The 16,207-nt window shown below is 34.4% G+C and overlaps 1 protein-coding gene across 1 annotated transcript in view; it reads right to left on the reverse strand.

Annotated features, from left to right (window-relative positions):
- LOC110466394 overlaps nt 1–15,463 on the reverse strand; it is a 76,485-nt gene extending 61,022 nt beyond the window's left edge. Inside the window, exon 1 of the mRNA XM_021522847.1 lies at nt 15,322–15,463. Within this exon, the coding sequence (XP_021378522.1) occupies nt 15,322–15,382 (61 nt within the window). The 5' untranslated portion in view covers nt 15,383–15,463. The remainder of the gene's footprint in view (nt 1–15,321) is intronic.
- Between the last annotated feature and the right edge of the window lie 744 nt (nt 15,464–16,207).

Genomic DNA, 16,207 nt, shown 5'->3' on the forward strand with positions numbered 1-16,207 from the left:
AACGTAATGGAAGGTTAAATCGATGTATAAAAGGAAATAATAGCGTAACGAAATGTAATAGTGGCGTAATAAAAGGTAAAAGTAACGTTATTGGAGTGAAAGAAGATATAATATTCGAAGGGAATAAGGTTGACCTATTTTGTGAGACAGCAGTGTTTACGGGAACTGAATCCAGGACCGTTCAACCCTGGCAGCTCCAATAAACCTCAACATGTATACCTACATGTAAATATACATATTGTTACATTTCCAGACTGAACAAATAATAAACACTTTTCTCTCATTTCCCTGTATGTAAGATAGAACTGTCCAGGGTAAGAAAGGAGTGTAGGAAATTTCTATGTTATATCCCATTTCACGTGACCTGACGTCACGAATTTGAAACTCCCCAATGCCGCAATGCGGAAAGGCGACGTGATGAAATTAAAACAGTTAACGATATATTTACCGTACACGTTAAAAAGATGTGATTTTTTCTGCGCAAACGTTGGTTGCCAATATAGGATTTGCTTAGTCTGGCTTTCTGATTCGTTTTCGTCTAAAAACCTCAGGGGGGGATTGATATTTTCAAAGCGGTGATCAGTCCGAACGCATTTTCATGGTTTCTGGGCTTATTCTGGTGGTTGGAATGAGAGAAAAATTTGAAAACCCCTCGGGTGGAATTTCCCTATCCTACACCCCTGGACATGAAAGAGTCTTATATTATTCTTAAATAATTAACTTAATCGTGTCGGAAAGATTTCCCTCACATCATAAGGTTCCCGTTCAATACAATATACCTACACAATATGTAACCTTGACAACGATAACAAATTGATTGTGATAGAGAAACTCTTACTGCCTATACTACGAGAAATTTACCCTCAAAATAATTAACATCATTGCACCAAGCATAGGAAATCAATCGGAGCTCTTAGACCTAATGACAATTCATTATTTTCATGAAGCTTTTAAATTCGCCAAGTAATGAGCTTTGTCTCTAGCGGTTATAACTATAGATTGATTGGTTATCCATCATATCGTAGTTTTTAATCCATAATAATCTGAAGGCCGAATTCTACATTTGACATCTATATCTATGTTTATAATCTTCTTCTTTGAAAAATGAATCCGTTTTGTATGAAAACGGGGACTAGAACTCATAGCAGCTTTGGCTGGTTTCAAGACTATAAAGTTATTGAATGGTGTAGTATCATTATCTGCTGTATAAAGGATAGCATTGTGCAATGGCGTTCCAATCAAATGACACAAAAAAACTTATTAAGGCTAGAAGTTCTCGGAAACTCAGTCACCCTATAATTGATTACAGATGTAGTGTCCGACTCGCTTTATGATTTCTGTCATTGTGTAAGTAATAAACAAGATGTATACCACCCACTTCCGTATTATTATTTTAATTCTCCTCGTCCGCTCATCTATTCTAATGTCTGCTTTATTTTCATTGTTCATACTACGTCATATCTCTCCTACCTATGTAGCGTTAATCTCTTCAGTGTCCTGACGCGATATTCAGAAGGGATAAAACGCCTGCAGGCCAAGTTGTTCGAACGGTGATTAGTTTAATCAGTGATTAGCGCAAATTTTATTTTTGGTGTATTACTTAAACACAACCATTCACTGAGTTGATTTTTTTCAGATAGAAAATATAGCAGAAGAGTAAATTACATGCAAAATTAAGAGGTTTTACTTTGTATATTGATCAAATTACTAGAGGTTGAAAAATGTCAGTAAACATTGATTAAGCTAATCATGTTTTGAACAACTGGGCCTATGTTGCGGAAGCAGGCTTCTAGTCCTTAATGCGATATCTACAGAAAATTTCCCGTTTAATTTTGATGTCGGACAAGTCATTTCTGCAAAACTAAACAAATAATATTTAAATATCATGTGGTTATAACGATTGTTATTGCTATCCGGGTTTTTTTTCATTTATTCTTCTGTGATTAGGGATTTAAGTAATACAAATTATTACTTAACTCCATTGTTCGTGTGGTTTATTTTCGCGTGATTCATGTTTTGTTGATTTTCTTGAATCATGAAATATGAACCAAATTAAATGACAAACGAAATTTCCTGCATTTGCAGCAAAAGTGTTATTTTATACAGTTGGTGATATTGCTATTTAAATTATCAGCCAATACATACAGGGAAACCCAATCTAATAATTATCTTTTCACGAACAATTCACGATTTACAGTATCTCTACCACAAACACTAGGAAATCTAGTTAACAACGATTTACACTGCACGCCTAAAAGGTTCAATCATAGCTGAATAATCAATAACAAGTTTATGATAACATAAACATGGTTTATGGCAAATTAAGGGTTTGCCACTTTAATAAATATTTTGACAGATTCTAATTGAAAGATTTTGACAGCTACATTATTGATGGTATTAGTAGGATTTCTGAAACATGGAAATCTAGTGATAACACTTTCCTTAAAGTTGCACACCTGAACAAAAAACTGGAACAAGGAAATCTAGTTTTAACACTTTCCTTAAAGTTGCACACCTGAACAAAAAACTAGAACAAGGAAATCTAGTTATAACACTTTCCTTAAAGTTGCACACCTGAAAAAAATCTGGTACAAGGAAATCTGGTGATAACACTTTCCTTAAAGTTGCACACATGAAAACAACTGGTACAAGGAAATCTGGTTATTACACTTTCCTTAGAATTGCACACCTGAACAAAAAACTAGAACAAGGAAATCTAGTTATACCACTTTCCTTAGAATTGCACACCTGAACAAAAGAATTGGAACAAGGAAATCTAGTTATAACACTTTCCTTAAAGTTGCACACCTGAACAAAAGAATTGGAACAAGGATATCTAGTTATAACACTTTCCTTAAAGTTGCACACCTGAACAAAAAACTGTAACAATGAAATCTAGTTATAACACTTGCCATTCTTGGTTTTTGAATTCGTACCTTTGAACTATTTGCCTTTTTATTGATTGGGAAACGAAGTTGACTTCAGCATTAACATTAAAATGATATTATCATACATTGCATTATCATTATCTCCACTTCTAAGGAGGATAATATATGTTTATAAACACATACCAATATGCATATCAATTTCGAGAGCAATTTTGGACTTGAAAATGAATCCTATTAGTCGTTGTGACTTTAGGTGTGACGGAAATATTTTCATTGCACACCTGTACAGCGAAACTGGTGACCAGGTATCTAAGTTGATTAGACGGCCGGCTTAAAGATCAGAGGTCCTGAGTTCGAATCCCGGTATGGACGTTGCATTTTTTCTTACCTGTTATATCTAGCGCCCAAATAAATTTACTAATACAGGGTTAGTGTATGGCCTGTATGTTTTCGAGACCGAAGACTTAGTTGAAAGAGAAATGGACTTGGTAAACGGCGTTCGAAGTTTCTGGATCTGTCGCGTTTCCCCGATCCCATTACCAATTCGTGCTAGTTACTGTACCATTGTTACAAGCCCTCAGATAAATGACCATCAATATTCATAAGTTACATTGGCATCAAATCCAATCAGCTTCTGAGTAAACATTCGGTCAAGTTCGCGGCGGAGGGTAGACAAAAGGTAAACCATTCAATCACAGGAGGATCTAATTACATTGTATATCATTAATGACAAATTGCGAAATTTAATGAGCGCTAGATAAAATATATCATAGCTCCGGTGCATATTTCATAATACGCTAAAAAGTCGTTAATTATTTATTTGGATACGAACGTTTTAAAAGTCCCTCTTTTAGGTCGTATTTATTGAGACTATAGTGTGTATATGCTTTCATACATAATATAACAATTAATTATTGGAAGAGAACCAATTTTCATTTTTCGAAATTTATGACAAACAAACAGACAATGTCGATAGAATCAATTTTCAAGTCCTTTTTGAACTTTACGTTATTTTAATTTCCTGCTATGCTATACAGAGCATTTCAATACGTCATGTGATTGTTTGCTTCGGACGTATTACTTTCAAAAACATGAGCTGTAATCGATTAATGATACAATATAGTAAACATTGAATTCGTTCCTAATTAACTTAGTAAAAAATCAATTGAAATGTAAAATAAAACAAATATACTTTACACGAACAAATGTCACCAAAGACCCGAGACGCTGTACACGAATAACAAGAGAAGGACAAATTCAATGACCATGGCTAAATATTTACATTTGCACTTCATAGTACCTAGATCACTCTACTGGTCCCATTGTAACTTATTTTCCAATGAACTACAACGGGGATTAATTACCGCCAAGTGGCGATGTTCCGCTGTGTTGTGTCTTAAAATGTTATTGTATGACAGTTAAATCGCTAAATGACCACAACGTATATTAAAATGGTCACATGTTAGTATACAAATTGGTAATTGACATATATGCATTTAACGCGCACCATTCAATATATCGCAAGCCCGATGTAGTTTACACGCCAATAAACGTCAAAAATATAACAACCAATCCTTAAATAAATACGCATCTAGGTAAGACTTCCTGTAACATAACGGCAAGGTCTGTGTGCTTCCACTGAGGAAAGGAAAATGAACCATCGTAAAAATAAACATCTGGCTTACCTTGGAATAAAAAAATTGCTTAGTGTGTTATCTACTGAGAAAAGGAAAATAAACCACCGTTAAAATAAACATCTGGCTTACCTTGGAATAAAAATTTAGCTTAGTGTGTTATCAACTGAGAAAAAGAAAATGAACCACCGTAAAAATAAACATCTGGCTTACCTTGGAATAAAATTCTGGCTTAGTATGTTATAACACTTTAGAAGGTGTGTGTGTTTCTACTGAGAAAAGGAAAATGAACCAAATAAAATATCAACATCTGACTTAGTATGTTTTAACACTTAAGAAGGTGTGTGTGTTTCTACTGAGAAAAAGGAAAAAGAACCAAATTAAGTACAATTAAGAAGGTGTGTGTGTTTCTACTGAGAAAAAGGAAAAAGAATCAAATTAAATACAATTAAGAAGGTGTGTGTGTGTTACTAATGAAACCGTTTGTGTTATTACAGTTTAGCTAGCTAGACATAATTAACGGTCCGTGTATCAATGACTAGAAGAACCGTCAAAACAAAAGGAAAACCTTCAAGACAAATTAGATGCAATTGTTTTTTTATATTATTTTTGTTATCCATGGACAAACCCTAATATCAACATAAAAGAATTGGACTAGTGCCTCACGTCCCTTCTTCACCAGTCTCTGGATAGAAATCTGTTAGATTGATTATTATTGGTCAGTTTGAGACATGATGAATGGTCAGTTGCAAAATCATTCGCTACCAGCCAGCTACTGAACTCAATTACTTGTGATGACAACCAAACGCTTGATCACTTTGTAATTCTCTGTTCGGCGTAGCTTGCGCAGACAACAAGAGTCTGGTTGAATGAAACTATTGTAATATATTGCTGGTGTTCAATACAGATTCTGTTAAGCATTATGTTGATATTACAAATATTTTAAGATAAATGTTTGACTTTGCTTTATTGTTACTTTGTTGTTGTGATTGCATTGTTGTTGTCAATGCTTTGTTGTTGTCTATGCTTTGTTGTTATCTATGTTTTGTTGTTGTCTATGTTTTGTTGTTGTCTATGCTTTGTTGTTGTCTATGTTTTGTTGTTGTCTATGCTTTGTTGTTGTCTATGTTTTTGTTGTTGTCTATGCTTTGTTGTTGTCTATGTTTTATTGTTGTCTATGCTTCATTGTTGTCAATACTTTGTTGTTGTCAAAGCTTTGTTGTTGTCAATGCTTTGTTGTTGTCTATATTTTGTTGTTGTCTATGCTTTGTTGTTGTCTATGTTTTGTTGTTGTCTATGCTTTGTTGTTGTCTATGTTTTGTTGTTGTCTATGCTTTGTTGTTGTCAATGTTTTGTTGTTGTCAATGCTTTGTTGTTGTATATGCTTTGTTGTTGTCTATGTTTTGTTGTTGTCTATGTTTGTTGTTGTCTATGCTTTGTTGTTGTGTATGTTTTGTTGTTGTCTATGCTTTGTTGTTGTCTAAGCTTTGTTGTTGTCTATGTTTTGTTGTTGAGTATGTTTTGTTGTTGTATATGCTTTGTTGTTGTCTATGTTTTGTTGTTGTCTATGTTTGTTGTTGTCAATGTTTGGTTGTTGTCTATACTTTGTTGTTGTCAATACTTTGTTGTTATCTATGCTTTGTTGTTGTCTTTGCTTTGTTGTTGTGTATGTTTTGTTGTTGTCTATGCTTTGTTGTCTATGCTTTGTTGTTGTCTATGTTTTGTTGTTGTCAATGCTTTGTTGTTGTCTATGCTTTGTTGTTGTCAATGCTTTGTTGTTGTCTATGCTTTGTTGTTGTGTATGTTTTGTTGTTGTCTATGCTTTGTTGTTGTCTATGCTTTGTTGTTGTCTATGCTTCGTTGTTGTCTATGCTTTGTTGATGTCTATGCTTTGTTGTTTCCTAAATGTCGGTTCTATTGTTGTATAAAACACTTTGAGGTCAATATTTTGACCTCTTGAGTTGACACTTGGGTATTGTTCTATCATATTTATACGAAACGAAAAGTTCCAATTTCATATAAATATATAAAACTGTACAACTACAATAAACTTATACAAATATTATTATCTTTATCTATAAAATATCAACCTTGAAAAGTACAGATGTCCGAGAACGTGAGACTTCTGTTGCATGTTCGCGTCTCGTTGCATGCTACACCGCAGTATACCCGTTCAAAGTCAATTGACAAACACAGCAGCATTTGTTCATTTTGTTTATTTTCTAAATCTAATGTTTACTTAGTCATTTAAGTAAACACTGAATGGCAACAGTCCATGTTTTATTGAGATACGACTGGAAGCAGTCGATTCATGACACGTAATATAGATTCTAATATATTGGTTTATCGACTTGTTACGAATATGACAATATCAAGCATACGCATTAACTCTACTATGGCATCTTAATTCTCCTTATCATCTATTTGCCATTCTATTAAAGGATAGGTAAAGCCATAAAGACACCAAAGTCATAAGACCTTATGTTTATACCGGTGTTTCAGAAAGGTAGGCATTGTTTGAACGTTTCAAAAAATATTTTTTACTCAACACATTTGACTTACAATGGTATACAGAAATAAGTAACATACACAGATTTCATGTTTACAGTGATAAGCATGCGTGGTTATACAGACGGATACAGTATAATAGTAACAGAGGGATACAGTATAATAGTAACAGAGGGATACAGTATAATAGTAACAGAGGGATACAGTATAATAGTAACAGAGGGATACAGTATCAGAGGGATACAGTATAATAGTAACAGAGGGGTACAGTATAATAGTAACAGAGGGATACAGTATAATAGTAACAGAGGGATACAGTATAATAGTAACAGAGGGATACTGTATAACAGTAACAGAGGGATACAGTATAATAGTAATAGAGGGATACAGTATAATAGTAACAGAGGGATACAGTATAATAGTAATAGAGGGATACTGTATAATAGTAATAGAGGGATACAGTATAATAGTAACAGAGGGATACAGTATAATAGTAACAGAGGGATACAGTATAGTAGTAACAGAGGGATACAGCAGTTACTTATAATAAATACTTTCAACCCCTCCATGGTTTATTAAAAAACAAAACTTCAGAGATATAAATATGCATTTTGTATAACTTGACCAATTAGTTGAAATATGGATTAAGATACTTTAAAAGGCTATCAATAATCCGAATCCGACACCGTGACGGATGCTTCATATGGTACAGGGAACGTTTACATTTTCGAAACATCATGTTTCGCCTACGGTTTCTTTTACGAGGTTTTAGTTTTGTTTTCATGCCTTCCTGGTTCCATCCATTGCCTTTTATACCGATTTATGATTGTACCCTTATGTATCGCTAGGATACAACCAAATTACAGTAACATCAAACTATATCGTCAATTTTAGCATAAAATCCAGAAGTATTATGCTTAAATTTTTACACAAATAATATTGATTCGATTCAACGTATGAATATCATATCAGGTTTTTTTCATGTTTTATTTATGTATGTCGTTGGAAAGTATACGTGGAATTCTCTGGAGAAAAAGTTTATTGGAACATTATGTCCTTCATTCAGTCAATCCTCTCGTCAAATATTAATGCCCTGACAGACACTATTACTTAAATCGTTCCACTGGGAGTTGTTTATGAGATTGGTAAAACGTTACAATAGTTGGTATCCTATAATCAGGATGGCTCGTTATCAGCTGAGTGACACACCTTTTATTATAACTGTATACCGAGGAATTTCCGCCGCACTCACACTTTTATTATAACTATATACCGAGGAATTTCCGCCGCACTCACACTTTTGTTATAACTGTATACCGAGGAATTTCCGCCGCACTCACACTTTTATTATAACTGTATACCGAGGAATTTCCGCCGCACTCACACTTTTATTATAACTGTATACCGAGGAATTTCCGCCGCACTCACACTTTTGTTATAACTGTATACCGAGGAATTTCCGCCGCAATTTCATTTTCGCCTTTTTCGCCTGCTGCAATGAGGGCGAATTTATCACTACAGCAAATATTAGTGAAAAACAAAGGTAAACATGAAGATAAGGGCGATATTTACTTTGGGCGAACATAAATTTTATCAATGAGGGGTTAACGTTTGAATGGGCGATAGTTTGACTGGGCGAAAGTTCACCGGTGTACAGCAGTTCTGGCGTCTGCCTTTTATTTTACACAATTATGGACGTCTGTGATGGTGAATATAATGTAATATAAACATGAAAAAAATATATTAACCGAGGCGAAGGTTCATAACACATGATATTTACCATCACAAAAGGCCATAACTTGATATAATAACAAATATGTGTGAATTACAGGTAAAAAGAAAAGGAAGGAGGAAATGTTTAAATGGGAACACAATAACCCTGATATATATTTGATGATTTAAAGCGATCAAGAGGCGTAGCTTAACGAAAACAGTGCATTCAAAAACTTCACAAACATTTAGATATTAGTACATCTTTGTGTACATACGCTTCACTGGTCATATACCGTACTAGTCATCGAAACGTCACATGTAAACACTTACTGGTTGTGCTAAATGAACATATTCACAATCCTTACTACTTACCAACCTGAAGAAAATGTTAAGAGATATGTTAGCAGTAAGAGATGTAAAGGTACAAAATAACTGGCCTTCTTACTGTAATAACAGCGTCCGAAATGTTGACATTATCTCATGTGGGTAAGAAATGTTAACACGATCTCCTATACGTCTGTAAGGTTAATATAAGGCTGAAAAGTGGACACCAACTTCTATAAATCTTAAATGTAAACATTTCCTATTGGTCTGAAATGTTAGCAATATCATTACAGGTCCAAAATTGTAGAATCATCTGCTATAGGTCCGAATTATGACAATCTCATATAAGACATATATGTTACACCATCTATGATTCCCCTTTTTTTAGGTTTGAATGTTAACACCATCTCCTGTAGGTCTTCAATGTTAACACCATCACATGTAGGTCTTTAATGTTAACACCATCACATGTAGGTCTTTAATGCTTATATCATCTCCTATAAGTCTGAAAAATTAACACCATGTTCTGTAGTCTGAAATGTTAACACCATCTCCTTGAAGTCTGAAATGTTAACACCATCTCCTTGAAGTCTGAAATGTTAACACTATCTCCTTGAAGTCTGAAATGTTAACACCATCTCCTAGAAGTCTGAAATGTTAACACCAACCCCTATAAGTATGAAAAATTACCACCATCTCCTAGAAGTCTAAAATGTTAACACCAACCCCTATAATTATGAAAAATCACCACCATCTCCTATGAATCTGAAATGTTAACACCAACCCCTAGAAGTCTGAAATATTAACACCATCTCCTTGAAGTCTGAAATATTAACACCATCTCCTTGAAGTCTGAAATGTTAACACCATCTCCTTGAAGTCTGAAATGTTAACACCATCTCCAAGAAGTCTGAAATGTTAACACCAACCCCTATAAGTATGAAAAATTACCACCATCTCCTATGAATCTGAAATGTTAACACCAACCCCTAGAAGTCTGAAATATTAACACAATCTCATATAAGTCAGAAATGTTAACACCATCTCCTATAAGGCTGAAGTATTAACACCATCCCCTAGAAAATTGAAATGTTAACACCAACTCCTAGAAGTCTGAAATATTAACACTTGCTCCTATAAGTCAGAAATGTTAACACCATCTCCTATAAGGCTGAAGTATTAACACCATCCCCTAGAAAATTGAAATGTTAACACCAACCCCTAGAAGTCTGAAATATTAACACCATCTCCTGTAAGGCTGAAGTATTAACACTATCTCCTATTCGTCTGAAATATCAACACTATCTCCTATAAATTTGAAATATTTACACCATCTCATATAAATCTGAAATATTAATATCATCTACTAAACGTCTGAAATGTTAACATTTTCTCAGATTGGCCTGTAGGTCTGAAATATAACACGTTGTTTTAAGCACTAAGAGTAACCTAACAAAAACATCATGTTAAGGCGCCGTTATTTCGCAGCAAAGGAAAAATGGTATCGTGTTCTCTTGCTTTCTCTGATAATGAATCAACATTTAGTGACTTCCTTACATTTGATTAACATTAAGTGACTTCCTGACATTTGATAAACAAACAAACAGTAAATGACTTCTTGACATTTGATAAACATTTAGTGACTTCCTGATATTGGATAAACTTTCAGTGTCTTCCTGATATTGGAAAAACATTTATTGACTTCATGACATTGGATAGACATTTAGTGACTTCCTGACATTGGATAAACATTTAGTGACTTCCTGATATTGGATAAACATTTAGTGACTTCTTGACATTTGATAAACATTTAGTGACTTCTTGACATTAGATAAACATTTAGTGACTTCCTGATATTGGATAAACTTTCAGTGACTTTTTGATATTGGATAGACATTTAGAGACTTCCTGACATTGGATTATGATTTAGTGACTTCCTGACATTGGATAAACATCTAGTGACGTACTTACATTGGATTAATATTTATTGACTTCCTGAAATTGCATAAACATTTAGTCACTTCTCGACTGTGGATTATCATTTAGTGACTTCCTGACATTGGATAAACATCTAGTGACGTACTTACATTGGATTAATATTTATTGACTTCCTGAAATTGCATAAACATTTAGTCACTTCTTGACAGTGGATAATCATTTAGTGACTTCCTGACATTGGATACAAATTTAGTGACTTACTGATGTTGGATAACATTCAAACTTGTGTGGAGTCTATATGAGGTTCAAACTGTTGATGTATTTCTTAACATCATTATCGTGCTAACCTGTTTATTATGACTGACACCGACGAAATATATCACGGAGGATAGAAAGCGTTCATTTCTATGTGTTCGAGTATAGTGGTAACTAAATGGCTAATTCAACATTCAGATGACAAGGGTTTTACATACATGTAGTGTTGAATCCTTTCCTTCTAAACATTATGTATAATTAACGATCACGAGAGAATAACTACATATTTCTCACGTATGTGAAGATGAACCTGCTACCATAAACCAATTTTAAAAAACCTTAGGACGACACGTCATGGAATACAGGTGACTGCCGAAGATTATACCGTGATTACAAGAGTGCATTGTATGTGTTTAATGGCAACCGTTCACCTGAAAATAGAATGTTGTTAATAATCGCCACGCAAAAGTATAAACACATTGAAAACCGTCTGCGACGTAAAACACCGGAAGGTAATATGTTAAACAGTTTGCGTAGGAATAACCAAAAAAAACCGTTTTATTGTAAATTCAAACGCGGAAAACAAAAACCGCACAGTGATATTTCAACAGAACAATTTGTTGAGCACTTTAAGAACCTGGCTTCTGTACAGATACCCCGTCCATTGAGTCTATAATTGAGGAGTTGGACGCTCCAATGACTGAACATGAAATGTATCGGGTCATAAACAGCCTTAAACGTGATACACCACCAGGTATGCATTGTGTACTTAGAACACTTCCTTGAAGTATGTCTAAAGACGTTTAAGGATGTCTTTGCACCGTTATTATGTAATTTGTATAATCGTTTTTCACAGTCTGATTATTTCCGTTTTGCATGGGTATTGCGGTACCTGTATTTAAGAAGGGTAATGTACACTATGTTAATAACTATCGAGGTATAACTCTTTTTAGTCATGTTGCTAAAAAAAATTAACACACGAATACTAAAGTGGAAAAATCAACAGGAGGTCATAACCGACGACCAATTTGGATTTAAACCGCGCACTCGTTAATATAGTCGTCCGCGCAATAACCTCGTGCTTTCTGATTCGTTAGAATTTATAATACTTTAACATCCAAAAAGGGCATTTCTGTTGTTTCGTTGATTATTACACATCCTTCGATACTTTTACATATGACAAGGTGTGGCTCAAATTGATACGTTGTGGTATAACGGGATTTTTTTTCTCCAAATATACTTGTAGTTTAATGCAAGGGGAATCATCGTATTCCCTTCTGTACTTCTGTTTTGTAAATGACATAGAAAATGAGTTTTTGAATAACAATTGTGAGCCATATGAGCTTAATATGCCTAGTGTGTACCTACTTGTGTACGCTGACGATACTGTGTTATTTGGCGAAAGTGTAGATGGTCTACAAAAAAATGTTGGACACACTAAGTAATTATACTGATAAATGGAATTAAAAACTAGATGTTTCAAAGACAAAAAAAAATTGTCTTCAGGAAGGGTGGCATTGTTAAGCCGTGTGAAAAATGGTTATATAATGATGTACTTATTGAAGTATTTAATTCCTTTAACTATTTTGGAATTTTGATTTATCATAATGGTTCAAGTTACAAACTAAGAAGAAACTCAGTGAACAAGGTAAAAAAACGTGTTTTGGATTATTTTTAAGTATTAAACACCTCTCTTTTAACGTTGAAACTCTGTTATCTATATTGACAGCATAATTAACTATGGTTGCGAAGTATGGGGCCACGATAAAGGTTATAAGATCGAAAAAGTTCAAACTGATTTTTTAAGGAAAATTCTGTCTGTAGGTAAGACTTCATCACATGCTACGGTATATTTTGAACTATGAAGATTACCTATGTATTTGACAAGAATAAGAAGAATTGTAAAATATCCGATGAAGCACCTCGGGTCAAATTATTGTATCCTAACCTCATGTTATAATGTATTATTTAATGACTATGTCGGGTAATGTCAATCTGGTAACAAATAGAAAAGAGCCTCCATGTACTTACGGTTTCGCTATGGTATGATCAGAACGTATTTAACGAAAACATGTTTATTTCTGAACTCAAGCAAAGAGTAAAAGAGTGTTACGTACAAGACACTTTAACGTATTTTACCAATTCCTCAACGTGTTATATCTATAAACATTTAGTAAATACTTTAAGACTTCAATATTATTTATGTAAACCTGTTACAGATAAATATAAGAAATAATTTGTAAATACAGGCTTTCATCACATAATCTAAATATTGAATCTGGAAGAATTTGGCCAGAAACCTTAGAATTTGTGCCAAATGTAATTGTTGATGTGTGGAAAACGAGTATCATTTTATTCCAGTTTGTGATTTTTATCCTGATATTAGATCAAAATATATTAAGCCATGTTTCTGGCGTCGCCCTTCTGTCTTTAAACTTGTACAACTTCTGTCTGTAAGGAATGAAAAAACAACTTGATATTCTTGGTAAATTTTCCCAATGCCAGGCGTGACAGCTACTAGTAATATTTTTGTGTTCATGTATTAATTGCACGATTTATGACACGGGGCGAAATTGTTTCACATTATTCAGCCTCCGTCATCTTGTATACAATTGATTAACTACATGTATGTATGTTATGACTCCTATCAGCTGTACTGCTTTTGGGATAAACTGAATTGAATTGAATACAAAACGCCTGTTCGCGAATATCGGCAAATTCTGCCTTATGATTGACTTATGGATGTGTATACGTTGAAAACCATATTTTTTTCTAATTATCAATTCAAGTACAACGACGAAATGTAATTACTACATGAATAATCCGGTGTTGTAGCGTAAACTTTGACGCTTTGTTCTACTGACGTCACGCTTGACAACAATGCTGCGAGCCAAGAAGACATTATCTGGGACCTGTTCGCTTTTGCGGAACAATCGGTTTGTCTTTTTTTTTTTAAATATAACACCTTAGGGTATCAATCCTGGCAGACCTGCGAAAGTGTATGCAGGCCTTGCAGGGCTTTGTCAAGGCTCGTCTGAAAGCAGCATCAGATTACTAGGTCAAACCATTTTTCATAAACGAACAACTCTGGTCCAACCGGTCCAACCGTTTGGATCGTGATAAACGAAAGCGACCCAGTTATTTCTTTAAGTCAATATCTAAATACCAAAGATGCAGTCGACCACGTACCCTTCTATTACTTCGTCTGCATCTGAACAGAAATATTCTGCAGCTTTGCATACAATAAATAGTAACGATTTCCGTCACAGTATGAAAGCTATCAGTTTTTCTAAAGTTGAAATAAATTAATATCTCACTGGCAAAAATGAAAAAATACATTTTCCCTTATGAAGGACTCTATTACATACATAACGTGACAGGCGGACGTTTTGCTGTGATGCATTGAGTAAAAAGACACATGAGGATTATTATAAAATTAACTTAATTTCTGACATAGAGCGTTTTTGTTTGTATTTTAACGGAGGGGACATAATTAATTCCGTTGCACGCGAATGATAATGTTGCACGGCTAAAATATAACCGCCTAGCATTGATGACAGGAAATTGTACGTTAAAATTCTGACAGTTTTATTTGCTTTGGAATCTGCATTCATTACTAGCGGTAAAATATGGAGTGTTTCAGTGTTTCTAAAACTACACTTATATTTGAAAACCAATATCATAGCGTTTTGTATTTTTCAGTAGTGAAACATAGCCAAAAATCGCCTGGAACCATAATCATTTAGAAAATAGAAAAATATGCATCTAAAGGGCAACAACGAAAATAAGTAGCATACCCAATCAAACAACGAAATATTCCCATACACATACTTTTCTGACAAAGATCGCACTTATATCACAACTTGTATAGGGATCAGTTGCACTTTATAATTTTGGACAGACAATTTACATAAAAGATATCATTGGTATATCCTTTGAATTTCACCATATCTGAAAAAATACTATTTCAAGAAATAAGTATACGCTAATTTACCATTGTACTAGTGTGTCGATCTTGGCAGACAGTGGTATCACTACATTTGCAGTAAGGTCACACTTACCATAAATGGTGGTTATGAGGATCGGTAGCCACTTAGGACCAAAGCGTACAGTCGTCCCCATTGTAGTGAGGTTTGGGGACCAGAATTCCCGTATACACTGTCTCTAGCGTTACCTTAGCCCCATGGTATATACACGAGTGTCGGCAGCATGACAACTAATGGCACTTATAATACATAACCGGCACATTTTAAGCATGCGCATAAACTGATCGATTTGTTCCAGCGGATGAACAACAGCGACGGTATACATGAATTCACCTTAATCAGTACGTCATATCACAGGTGAAGAATTAGTAAGTAGGAAATCATTTTGTCATATCACAGGTGAAGAATTTGTTCATTTACCGTTAGTAAGTAGGAAATCACTCTGTCATATCACAGGTGAAGAATTTGTTCACTTACCGTTAGTAAGTAGGAAATCACTTTGTCATATCACAGGTGAAGAATTTGTTCACTTACCGTTAGTAAGTAGGAAATCACTTTGTCATATCACACGTGAAGAATAACGTAGTGTATTAAAGGGGCATCACGCTGAAGTAACTTTTTTTTTTGTCTTTTTTTCCAAATACTACATAAACATATCAAGTGAGACTCCTTATGGAAAATGCCGATCGGATTTGGCTGAAATAGATTCATAAAAATGATTAAATCTAAGATAATCATCGGTATTTCTACCTGTCTGACCAACGTTTTGTTCAGGGATTTCCCTCTACTAGCGCATGCGCATAGCACACCATTTCTTTGTAAACAAAATGACTGGCCGTGTGAAGTAAGCCAAAGAAAAGTGTTGTACCGTGTCAGCTACGAAGCGAATAGTTGCCAAATGGTCAAAAGATAGCGCAAGGGGTACGTTACGGAATCATTATTGCCAGTGGGAAGTATTCAA

This window comes from Mizuhopecten yessoensis, unplaced genomic scaffold (genome assembly GCF_002113885.1).
Source record: "Mizuhopecten yessoensis strain PY_sf001 unplaced genomic scaffold, ASM211388v2 scaffold11133, whole genome shotgun sequence".
In the NCBI taxonomy this organism is placed as follows: Eukaryota; Metazoa; Mollusca; class Bivalvia; order Pectinida; family Pectinidae; genus Mizuhopecten; species Mizuhopecten yessoensis.